Below are 13,068 nucleotides of genomic sequence, written 5' to 3'. Positions count from 1 at the left end.
CACTCTAGCTAAAAACTCCTTCCTCAGATACATACATTTCAAATGGATTAAAAGCTGGATAGCAATGTAAATAGCCATTAAGAATATTCTTGAGCAAGGATGTTTCTAAGGATGTTCTTCAATTGAATATTCTTACTCTAATGTTTCAGTATCTTTTATTAATGAACAATATGATAGTGCATAGCACTTTCAGAGAGTGCAAGATATGAAAGCTGAAGATAAACAAATTCATGTTACAAATGTCTTTCTTGACTATTTACCATTTCACTGGAAGTCATCATTCTGTTCTTGATTAGGTATTGAAACTTGCCTGCACTGTAGAGGGAGTCCCCCCAGATGACTCCCAGTAGATAGTTTTGTCTGGTCTTGACCCACCTGCTACTTAAAATTCTAAAAGTTCAACGTGAATTTTTGATACTTATTTATAGATTCAAATGAGGTAGTTCTTATGCAACTGGGCCAAGACTGAGGTTTTAGTTCTCTTAAGGGTTTCTTTTTTCCCCAGTTACCATAGATTCCACCTGTGCTATAACTCTTCCTTATACTATGCTTTCCTATTCTGAATCGGTCCTTTATTCAAGGTCAAAGTGCTATATGAATTTTACTGCTAAATTTCTGTGTGTTTTCTCAAAGACTGTCTCTTGTCAGTTTCTTTGCTAAAAATCATTCAAGCTGTATTGCCTCTGATGCTTTACAGTACTACCAAATCATATTCTCAGGTATATCCTTTTTCAGTTTAGACATATCCCATCTTACAGTTCATATGGAGAACCTCTCTAAATTTCTTTATCCTGGCTCATTGCTTTCAGATTCACCTCTATCTCGCCATACTCCACTGCATCAAATACAATTAGATGTCATCTTTAATATTTTCTTCTGGTTTATTTCATGTCTCACTAGTCATTTCCTCAAACATTAAGATATTGATTTTTTCCCACCTTCATATGAAAAATAAGGATATTCTTGATTGCTTATTTTTCAGCTTGCTTCTGTAGTGAGCATCTCTTCAGTTTCTTCCCATAGACCTTACAAATCAACCGCTGCAGTCCTTCTTAAAGATTTTATTCATTTTGATTACAGATTACTGGTCAGGTAGTTGACAATGGAATTATAGAATATCTCAAGTTAGAAGGACCTTTAAGGACTGGGGAATCCAATCCCCTGCTTCTCTCAGGACTTGCTAAAACTGAACCATGGGACTAAGAGCATCATCCACATGTTCCTTGAGCTCTGACAGGCTTGGTGCTGTGAACAGTCTCTTAGTGAAGAACATTTTCCCTATCTGGAATTGCCTTTATGCATCTTCATTAGATTTCTTCACGTCCTGTTGCTGGTCACCAAAGAGATTATGTTTCTATACTACATCTGTGTTGCATAAGTTATTCTGGGATGTGGTAGCTTTTTTCCTAACTGGTTTGTATGGTGCATCAAACTGGTAAATAATGTTATCTTCAGATTAAGGAGATACTTGTCCAGAAATGTAGTGAATACTGAGAGGGCATTAATTAAAATGTATGCTAGCAACTAACTGGTAAAAGCAGATTCATATCATGCGGTTATACCAAATCTGCCTTTGGAAAACATGCTTCCAGGTAGGCTTAGAAGGAACTTTCTCCCAATTGCTTGTCTGTCTAATAAATGTTGGGCTCTGAGTAAGGCTATTACAGATTTATGTTGTAAAAGTAAGTAGAAATAACACTAGAAATGTCTGAGATTTTGTCCTGTCAGTAATTTCTGGGGGTGGATCAGACTAGAGAGGGAAGATCAGCCCTGTAATTATTTTTCACATGCATTATCGATGAAGGAAAGACTAGAGGAAGCTGTATATCTGGTTTTGCTTAGACAATGTTCATAAAACAATAGGAACTCTGTCTGCAATAATCTCATTAAAAAGAGGTTGGAAGTTTGTAAAAGCTAAAATACTTGGGTAGGAGAGTTGTGTCTTGGTTTTTAATTGAAAAATACAAGGTATCATTTAAAGACTGTTTTAAAAAGCACTTGAATTTCCTAATACCAGTGGAGGGAGGTGGGAGGAGACCTGATATTCTTCTGTAATAGGAATCTAAGAACTGTTGCTGGAGAGCTTGGAAGGAAAGAAATCAAAATGACAAGTTTGCTTTTCATGTTCAAATCTAACTGAAAGTTAAAAAGTGAACAAGTGGCAAAAAATTATAAGTTAATATGTTTTTTACAATGTAAAGCTTTTTTAATACAAAGAGGTAGGTGGGGCACGGAAATGTCAGTCTTTACAGTTCTTGGAGATAAATCAGACTTTGTAACTACTTGCAATTGATCCTACTATCTTAGGTTTTCAAGATCAAAGCAGTGCAACTGGCAGGAAAACTTCTTCCAGCCTTCAACACACCTACGGGTATACCATGGGCAATGGTGAATCTGAAAAGGTAATGAGTTTTCTTTTGTGAAATGTCTTCCTCCCCCTTCCTCCAACTTAAAATGAATAATGGCATACATCAGTTTTTCTTAGTAGTGGAACTGTAGAAAATGCAGACAAATTGTCATTCCTGGCATCTTAGAATAATTTTGGTACAGTTCAGCACATTCTGACTCATTAACTGCAATAAATTTTGATCCTTTTTTTTTTTTATGATTCTGTAATAAGTATTCAATTTGCCATAGAACCACACTGAGTGTATTATTCTGTGTGTTGTTCTAGAGCTTAATAATTTTTTCTTTAGTCATTACAAAATCTGTTAAAAATCAAAGTTGTTTGCAGGACATGGTTGAACTTACTGGGTTTTCTGTACTGTGAGAGCTATATGTTACCTTCAGAAGATTCCCAGCATTTGAAAAGATGATGGGACTCTGTGAAGTTACTATTTCATTTTACATTTTAGCTTGGGTATAAAGTCTGACATGCTGAAGTCAGCTGTGGTCTGTGCAGATGGAGAGGGTCCTTTAGATGACTGTTCAGATCAAACTGAACTTAGTCTGCATTGTCTCATGGAAGACAGCTGCCTTGCCTAATTTAAGTTGTATTGCTTGCTCAGTGCTAGGATTTCCCTCAGATTATGAGAGAGCATTTTTGATGCAAAGCATTCTTTACATTTTCACTATGTCCTTAAACAGTAACTGAATTGGGATGTATATCTAGATTGTGTGTACACTTACTCATAAGTGAAATCTTTTATGAGAGGAGGTAGAAGTAGTCTTCATAAATATGTAGTTAACTACGTAAATTAGAAAATCCAGTCCTGAAAGGTGCTAAAAAAACTTCCAGATTAGATTAAACCAGAGGTAATTTAGGAGTTAGGATTAGCCAAATGGTATCACTTCCAGTGCAAAAGGTAGGAGATATGTGACGCTTTCTGCTGACTGTTTAGGTGAGCCTGAAGAACACATAAATTGTGCCAACAGTAAACATCCTGTATTCCTGTGTAGACACAAGATAGGGAAGCACATCCCACACAAGTGAAGGGAACACAGCAGATCAGCAGGACAAGGCAGCAAAAGCTGCCACCTTCAAAACTTGTCTTACCTTGATTCTTGTTCTTAAGAACATGCAGTGAATAAAGAACAACTGTGATTGAGCCACAGTTATTAAGTCATTATATCTATGTGACTTCATGGTATTATATTATTTAAGCATAGGACTTTTTGTTGATAATGTTATGGTATCTTTATTCCAAAAAGACCCAACCAGTGAACCAACTGATCAAGCAAATCACAACTCTTTTAATCTTAAGTGTGGGTTAAAATATTGTTGTTTGATTAATTGGCTGTGGTAGTTGTGCTGTGCACAGTAATTCTGAATTTTCTGTTGTTTTCTTCCCTTCTTTGTGCATATTTGTTGGAATTCAGTGGTGTTGGTCGAAACTGGGGCTGGGCTTCTGCTGGCAGCAGCATCCTTGCTGAGTTTGGTACTCTGCACATGGAATTTGTCCACCTCAGCTATTTGACAGGGGATCCTGTATATTACAACAAGGTGAGTCTCAAAAATCAATATTTTTATCACACATCTTATCATAAATTCCATGGAAGAGGAAGTACTTTCTATATTGAATTCTACTTCCATTCCTGGTAGCAGGTAAATATTTTCATGCTTGTATTTCTGTTACCAAATAGATGTATTTTTCAAGTAGAAATATATGATAAAACAGGTTTTCTTATTTGTTTCAGAATACATTAAAAAATTATGATTTTTTAAGCATGTTTATGTGAGCAGTCCTTTAAAACCAAAAACTTACAAATCTGAAGAAAGCCCTCGGGAAAGCTTGTGGTTCAGATTAATAAAATTTGCTGCTAAAAATGAAAGAAAATAAAAAAGATTAAATTTAACTTTGTGCAGAGGGCAGACGAACGTTGTTAGCGGTGAACCTGATTCTTGATTTAATTTAGGTCATGCACATTCGGAAGTTACTTCAAAAAATGGATCGTCCTAATGGACTTTATCCAAATTATTTGAATCCAAGAACAGGCCGGTGGGGTCAGCGTAAGTATTCTTATTTTATTATAAATTCCTAATTAGAAGTCTACTTCTTACTTTGTTGTTGAGTTGGAGATCAGAAAGTTTATTCTTGTAGGGCACAAACAGCATTGATTGAGAACATAAAACACAGAAGTATTGCTTGAACTTGAGATCTCGTGAAATGAATCCTTGCCTGTCTCTGTCTGAAGTCACAGAGCTCACTTTTTAGGGTACTTTCTGAAAACAGCTTCCTATTTAATCTGATGCCTATCCTTGTGTTTATCAGTCAATAAAATCTTCAGTAATAAAGAATAAGGCTGAAAGTATTTCCTCATTTTGATTCTGTTCCTGGTTTTGTTCTGCAAACCATCTGGTAAGTGGATTATTGTAAGGTGACGTGCATTAATGCATGTTTGTGGTGGTTAAATTGTGTTAGGCACTGACATCTACAAATATAATTCATCTCCTTAGTGGCATGTGAAATGGCATGATGAACCTCTTTATAGATGTTAAAAAAAAGCTTTGGAATGAAAAGAAAAAGCAGGCATTGTTGCTGACAAGTTGAAAGATAAAACATCAAGAGAGAGACACAAACATGATTCCTTACTTGAAGTGGTTCTTTCAAAAAAAGTTGAGTGGTTTTGTGCTTTGGTAGTGGCCATGATAAAAGAAATTTTTTTTTTCTTCAAGGTTTTTTTTCTTTTTCCTTTATAAATGCAGGTCTATTTAGGAAAACCACACAAGATGATCTATTTATGTCCTGTTTGACATCATTGATAGGTTTTGGGGATTTCAGTGATTGGCTGTAAATATCCAGCAGAACATGTTCTGGCTTGCAAACTGAGTATCTGCTTCTGACTTTGAATCTGGTATGTGAGGGAGATGAATACAGCTGTCATTGCAGTCATTGTGAAATACTTATCTAATCCCATCTTTAAAGCCAAAATTCTCTCCAAAGCATCTTATATCTTTGAGTGAATCATGACACCATCTGAGATGGGCAAATGGATTGATGGGACAAATTCTTCTGATAAATTTAAGTTTGACAGCATATTCAGAAATAGGAAAATATGCAAATACAAATACTCAGGCATTATTTATTCAAAAGACAATTTTGTATTTTTGCTTTGAAACAATTTTTTGTATTGATTTTTTTTTTATTATTCCTATCCATCTGCTTGTGCTGGTTTTATCAAAAGTAGTCTAATGTGACGTATCACCAGGATTCTTTGGAGGCTGTTTCATAGAATCATGGAATGGCTTGGGTTGGAAAGTGCAGTAAAGATCATCGAGTTCCAATCCTCCTGCTGTGGGCAGGGACACCTTCCACTGGATCAGCTTGCTCAAAGCCTCTAACGTGGCCCTTGAACACTTCCAGGGTTTGGGCATACTCAGCTTCTCTGGGCAATTCACCTCCACAGTAAAGAATTTCTTTCTAATATCTAATTTAAACCTACTCTCTTTCACTTTGAATCCATCTCGCCTTGTCCTGTCACTACATGCCCTTGTAAAAAGTCCCTCTTCATCTTTCTTGTAATAACAATGCACAGAATTAGTATCTCTTGGGAATAAAGAAAGTACTCCTCATCACTAAAAATAAACATACAATGAAAAGTTTAACTTTGCAGAAGTTTGGTGGAGCCTACTGTTAAATGGATTTTGCAAGATAATACATTTGGGACTCAAGTTTAGTATTACAAACAGACTTATATTCTGAGGATAAAAATAAATATAAATTCTTAGAGCCTTTAAGTTTTCTATGCTGGTCATGAGTCATAAATTTATTTTCTGCAATTTGGTGGTTGGGGTTTGGGTTTTTTGGTTTTTGGTTTTGGGGTTTTTTTTGAGCACATAAGGTTCCAAATGCATGTTCAGATGTCCTGGTAATATTTCTAGGATTTTCCCAGTGCAACAGTGTCATGGCTTGGGGTGGTAGTCTCCAATTTAGTAGTTCTGCTAAAACCACACCCACTGCTCACTCGCCCTCTGCCTGCCTCCTGTTGGAAGATCACTGGTTGAGATAAGAACAATTTACCAGAAACAACAGTGAGATAAGAAAATGAACAGTAACTGTGACAATATCAATAACAAAAGCTATAAGGCAAAGCAACAGTTTACATAGAAGACCTGTTCTTTCCAGCCAATTTCTTCTCCCTGACCAGAAAGGATGCCCTTTTCCTGAGAGGAGTTGTTTTCCCTGCCTCTGGCAATGACCTGACATGGTACTGAACAACATTAGGGTTACCCCCTCCCAGGTACTTTGAAAAATTAACGCTGTCCCAGTTGAAACTAGGACAAACAGCGTTTGTAAACCTAATACTGATACTGTGGGAACTAGATAGCAAGAATCCATAATTCTGCATTTCCTTTCACAAAGCTGGATGGAGTGAAGAGAAAATGTCTCGGCTGTATCCCTGCTAGATCACTCTTTGGTGCATCTACTTGCAAAAATTTAAGAAGTTACAGTAAAGGAGCACGTGGTCTGAAACACTGGACAGATGAGATGGAGTAGCTGGGGCTTAGGCAGGAATTTCTTTCTCCCTTGCAGAGGTTGTGTTGTGCTGTGCATGAGGGAGTTGAGTAAGGATGATGCCTTCACACACAACAGCCCAATTCACTAGAGGACTCATGTCTAAGCCCCCTACAGTGTTACAGAGTCCCATGGTTGGTATTACAGGCAGGCAAAGCTTTTATGTTCCCCTCAGAGGTAATTTCAAAGGGCATTGTATTTGGCTTGTTATATACCTTTGTACTGGAAAGACTGAGACAATGGAAAGAGTATCAAAGCGTAACTTTTTTTTTCCAGCTTCTAGGAAAGCTGCCCTTTTCATCTTTGCTGTGACCTTTAGTTTGATGCATCTTATCTTCTACAAAGTACTTTCTGCAGATAGTTTCTGAGAATTATTTCAGAAGACTTTATTTGCCTAGATACAAGTAACTTCACTCTGACCTTTCTAGTGTTGCTTTCCTTTTTTTTTTTTCTTTCTTCATTCCAACCATTTTTTCTCTGCTTCTCTGCTCAGACTTTTCTGGTTCAGTTCTAGTTAGTTTTTTTTGTTAATCTGTGCAATATTCCAACTAAGTCACGAGGAGTGTGAAATAGATAAAATAAATCAGCATAAATACATACCTAAATACACTGCTGAAGAACTATGGGATACAACTGCAATATAGCATCTTTCTAGTGATGGGTTTATTTTCTATTTCTGTACCCTTCATTCTAGTGTGGAGTACCTTTATTCAAAGTAGTAATAACATCAGTGGTGATGGGAACTTAGCAGTCAGACCAATTAATGCTATTACTACCAGTTGATTCTTAGTATTAGACAAAATATATAGTGGAATAATTAATTTAGGTCAAGTTTTCTCAACAGTTATATTTTTCTTTGCCTTTTAATTTATTTTGTAAAGAAAAAAATTACACTATTTGAATAGAAGAAAAATTGTATCCTTCTAGAAGTATTGCTGTTTTGTTTAATTTTGTTCCAACAAGCTGATAGGTAAACTTGAATATTTAAAGGAAATTCCTCTTGCAAGATGGTGGGAGAAAAGGGAAGCATCATTTTCTGTGGCTTTGGTGTGGCCCTATAGGGCTGTAAACTGGATCCATCTCTACTTGCAAATAAAACCTTGAGGAAAGTTCTTTGTAGATTCTACCTTAATGCTTGTTAGAGTATTTGGATACCTTCTCAGAGCTGTTTACACTGGGAGCCTAGGCACACCCTAATTGTGTGGTTTTGAACCAAAGGTACATTGGTCCCCCAGTCCTCTATGCATATCCAGGGTTCATGAATGGTGATGAGCTGGCTTTTGTAAAGGTTTTTCAGGCCTTTGTGGGATCAGCAGTTGTTACGGGGTTTTTCTGTGCCTCAGAACATTTGTTTTAGCCTCCATAGATCTTAGGCCATGTTGCTGTGTCTTGTCTGGTTTGTCTTGTTTAAATGTATGCTCAAAAGGTGGTCTGTGCTCTTCTTGGGTTAGGAGAAGGGGAGTGGTGTATGTGATATGCTGTAACCTTGTTGACATCCTTCTGATATGAGGGTGCAGGATCCAGTGAGTAATTTCTGCTGGGGTTTGATTTATCTGAGTGCAGGCCTTTTGATCTCAGTATAAATAGCATGTTCTGCAGTTTCACTGCTGGGAATGATGTGCTGGGGACACTGCCCTGAGATGTGCAGACCATCTTTTCCACTTGTCTGTCTGCTGGAGCTTACAGAGACGTGTGCTTTCATTCAAACCAGTCAATGTTTCTCTTAAAAATGCCTGATCAGTTATAACTAGTGAAGTAACTTACCATTCAATTAGTAATAATCATTTCATTAAGAGGGATGTGACCATTGCTTCCAGGTTCTTAACAAGTTATAGAGATGAGTCAAATCATTATGTCAGTGTGGCATTAATCTATAGGCATGTCTTTGAAGTGATTACAACTTACTTAATATAAATTTTCATTTGCATTTAATGCACTTGATGTAGCCCTTGAAGAAGGGTGACAGATTACTTCTTTCTTTTACTGCCTGCCTCAATGAAGCAGCAGCCAGGGTCTGAAGCCACAGCAGGCAGGACTAAGCAGGGACTATTGCTTCATCCCGCAATTTCTTTCCACTTGAATGCTGTAAACCCCAATCCTAAAAACTGCTGGGTGAATGGCTTGCTGGTCATTGCTAAATCCCCATCCTTTCCAATGCAAATGCTCTGTAATACAACTGGCCACTTAATGCTGTATAGCAGCAAGGGGGTTCATTTTACCCAGGAGGAGGAAAATGATAGCTAAATATTTGGGGTTAAGCTTATAATGTGCAGGAATTATTGCAGCATGGGGGTTGACATCTTTTGAATGGGTTCAGTTCAGTATTTGTCAGCTCACTGGGCCATTTGCTAGAAGGTAGAGCTATAACGCCTACAGAAATGTTGACAGATTCCATTTTTACTTATGGGTTAAGGTGATGGTCCAGTAGGAACGAGTTATTTACAATACTTCTGCTTTGGGGTTTCAGTTTCTGCAAGACTGAAAGGAAAATAGCTGTCAGGAAGGATTTTCTAGACTCTCACATTAACCTTCAGTTGACTTTGTTAGCTTTTTCATTTACATGTGCTGAGCAGTTGGATTGATGTGAGCGTCAGAACTTTGAATTTAGATTATTTTCAAAAGCAGTAACAACACTTTCTAGAGAAGCCTCCTAAGCAGATGTAACAGAAAGTTGATTAAAAAGCTGGGATTTCAAAATTATGGAAATTGATTGGTACTGAAGGAAAGTGATTTCTGAAAAAATTAAAATATGTAAAAAAAATTTAGTTTGCATTTGTAAACATGTTAGATGAGAATACCAGCTAGAAGGGCAATAACAAAAGAAATGCCAAATCTACATTATTATTGCAAAGTCAGGGCAGGCACGTCACGTTTGCACATTCCTGTAAATTGGTCATTCTTCCTTTTTTGCTTTCCAACACTGAAAACAAACTACTTAATTTCTTCTGGTTCCAGTATCTCTTGCAAGTAAGAATGTTATTGAAGGGGAACTCTAATTACTCTTAACTTCTTTCTGCATCTGCTCTACCTATGGAGTTACCTGGATTGGTTACTAAGAGAGTTGGCAGTTAAACTAAAGTTGGGGTTTAGGCCAAATATGGCTTCCATATGCAAGAAAATAAGCAGAAATGTCATGCTGTGTTAATCTTATATATTTATTTCACCTTAGTGATATGTAGGCACATTAACAAGTTGCTGTGAAGTAAGCTAGCATGTGAATTTACAGTGCATGAGCTGAGCATTGCTATTAGGAATGTAGCAGCATACATGGAATTTGTCACCAGCAAATGCTGATGTGATGAACACTCAGGCTGCAGTCTATTCTCTGCTGCTTTATTCACGTCTCCTTCCTGAAAACAAGCCCCTTACTCAGACTTGCAAGTAGTCCAGCTTAAAAGCCCAGTGTGGGACTCTGTCATCCTCTTTATAAGGACTTATTGACAGTGTGATATTGATCACAAGTGATAAGAGTATTAAATGCACTAAATTTAAATGGCGTCTTCCATGTCAAAGTGATAGCTATCCTTTAAACACAATAAGAAGATTCACACAGGTATTTAGCCTGTTACACTACCTTAGCCCCCTCTGGTGATGTTCTCACTTTCTTGCAGCTTCCTGCATCTGTTACTACAGAGAAGGTAGAGGCACAACCTGGGTGGCTGAATGGGAGAAGTTTACATCCTCTGTCTCCCAGCTGGTTGTGCTGTAGACTGGCCTTGAAATAAACTTAAGCAAATATCTTTATGGATGTGCATATTGCATTTTCTTCAGGTGGCCTTTAATTTTCAACAATAACTGCTTAAATTAAACCGAGCACTTTTAATTTTAAAATGCTACTTGGAGGAGGCATATGTAGATTTAATTTATTTGTGTTAGATTTACCTTTCTTTTAAAATGGTGCAATTTTCAAACATTGGAAACAAACCATTAAATTACTGTCATTAAGTACAGTAGAAATACTGTGTGAATATTCCAGGTTTTTTATGCCTGTCTGTACAGCTGGTTTGAGGCTAATGCCCTTGGGCTGAGCAAAGTAATTAAGCAAAAGGCTTCATTTAAACTCTTGCAGGTAATAGACAAACCATGAGCAATGCATTCTATCTATTTTCATTTGTGATATGATATGGTATCAAATACACACCACCATCTGTCTATATTTGTTTTTCAGAATTTAAAGGAACAGTGAAAATAAATTTGATATTAATGTATATAACATGGTTAAAGATGGTTAGAAAACTACTGTATTTAGTAGACTCCAAGACCTGGGGATTCCTCCATCCCAGCTCTTGAAGGCCAGCCAGGTCCAAGTGTCTCCATCCCTGTCTGATGGATGTGACTGCTGAAGTTCCCGTTTGCAGTCAGGACATATTCCAGAGGTGCATTAAGAGGATACTGAGGCAGCTGCTCACACAGAGAGCCACCAACAGCCCTGCCTTTGCAGCATCCCCGTGTAGTCCTGCCAGAACTCACCTGCTTTTGATCCTCCTCCTCCTCATGTTCACTGTCAGATAGATGCATGGGCTTGCACTCTTCCCAAGGATCCTCCTGCTCATGGACCCTTCAGGTATCAGAGGCTCTCAGTCCAATACCTGTGCTTGCACCTTGGAGCTGTGCAGCCATCAGCGCAGAGCTGGGGTCTTTTCAGATGTGGCTCTCCTGCTGTCCAGCTGGGAGTTTGCTAATGAACTGCACATACACTCAGGATTAAATTCACTAGGAAAACCAAACAAATACAGGTGTTTGCAGTTGCTGGCACATAAACCTAGGGTGCTGGGACCCAGTATCACCCTCTTGAGCTCTGCCACCCAGCTCTCCCAGCCCCTGTGATCTGCAGACCCTTTTTGATGAAGAAGGTGCTGTCACACCCTGCCTGTTCCCTTGTGAGAATGCGAATACTGAGAAAAATCAGCATGTCAGCTGAAGGGTATTGCCCTGACAGTGTGAGCTCTATCTGATCTATAGGGAGAGTGGCTCTCTAAAATGCAAACTTTCAAGGGTGCTGCAGAGATAGAAATCCAGATCCTGATTTATTTATCAGTTATTGGGCCTTTCATTTTTAAAATTAAGCAAGAAACCCTTTCAGTCTTTACACCTGCCTCTGGGAGATGAAAACCCTCACAGATGGGAAGGTGAAGTGAATAATATTGAAGAATGAAATAGTCCTTGAAAAGATTAAAGAAATACTGCAGATAAATATTTCAGATAAAAATATAATTGTAGCATAAATTAACAGGCTGATAGTGTGGTTAGAGATAGTGCAAAGATGCTAGTTATGGAAAATCTGTCTTTGCCAGCTTAACCTGTTCATAATCTTCTTTAACTGTGAAGATATTAAACATTCTCTCTCATAACCTTACCTATTTACTACCTGCCTGGCTTAGCACAAGAAGTATTTTAAATTATGTTTATTAATACCTGTACCTTCTTTAAAGAAACTAGCAATACCATGGAAAAGGAAAAATAAAACTGAGAAACGTAATGTCATGTTCTGGCAAAACATCCATAACCTAAAAGGAAGCAAAACAAATTGGGTCAAGTCAGCCTTGTATATTTCAAAGTATTTTCTGAAACTCATCAGATAACTGCTTTCTATTTGGACTTGTGAATAATAATTTCTAATACTTTAACTTGCAGATGATTATTTTTCCCCTTCAGCATAAGGAACAGATTTTCTGTCTCTTAAGTAGAAATGGTACAGAAGTAAAATAATCACATACGGTAAAAGTACCTGTAGAGTAGTTCCCAACCTGCCTGCATTTTTGCACATTTATTTGATTTAGCAAGTAAATTTCTTCTTAAATTCGTGTTTGGAACATCATTTATAGAACTGGAGATATGTGATTTATGTGATAGTTAGTTTGAACATTGGGGTAAGTATTTATGTACAGAGGTTTTTCTATTTGAAATCTGCTTTCAGTTTATTACATTATGAGCAAATAAAATTACTGCATTATTTCTAGACTTCCAGTAGCAGGCATGCTGTTGCATATGAGGAGGTGGGGGTGGTTTTTTGCAGTTTAATTTCTTTTGCTATCTTGGCAGGTGTCCTTAATTTTACTCTCCAATTTATTTTGTGTTGTTCTGTCCTTAGGAACATGCATGTGTTTTGAAT

The 13,068-nt window shown here is 37.4% G+C and overlaps 1 protein-coding gene across 1 annotated transcript in view; it reads left to right on the top strand.

Moving 5' to 3' along the window:
• MAN1A2 (mannosidase alpha class 1A member 2) overlaps positions 1-13,068 on the top strand; it is a 128,935-nt gene that overhangs the window by 84,356 nt on the left and 31,511 nt on the right. The window contains exons 6-8 of the mRNA XM_064410360.1: positions 2,308-2,402; positions 3,820-3,943; positions 4,357-4,450. Coding sequence (XP_064266430.1) covers positions 2,308-2,402; positions 3,820-3,943; positions 4,357-4,450 — 313 coding nt within the window. The remainder of the gene's footprint in view (positions 1-2,307; positions 2,403-3,819; positions 3,944-4,356; positions 4,451-13,068) is intronic.

This window comes from Passer domesticus, chromosome 2 (genome assembly GCF_036417665.1).
Source record: "Passer domesticus isolate bPasDom1 chromosome 2, bPasDom1.hap1, whole genome shotgun sequence".
Taxonomy (NCBI): Eukaryota; Metazoa; Chordata; class Aves; order Passeriformes; family Passeridae; genus Passer; species Passer domesticus.
This window is presented reverse-complemented; position numbering and strand designations above follow the sequence as displayed.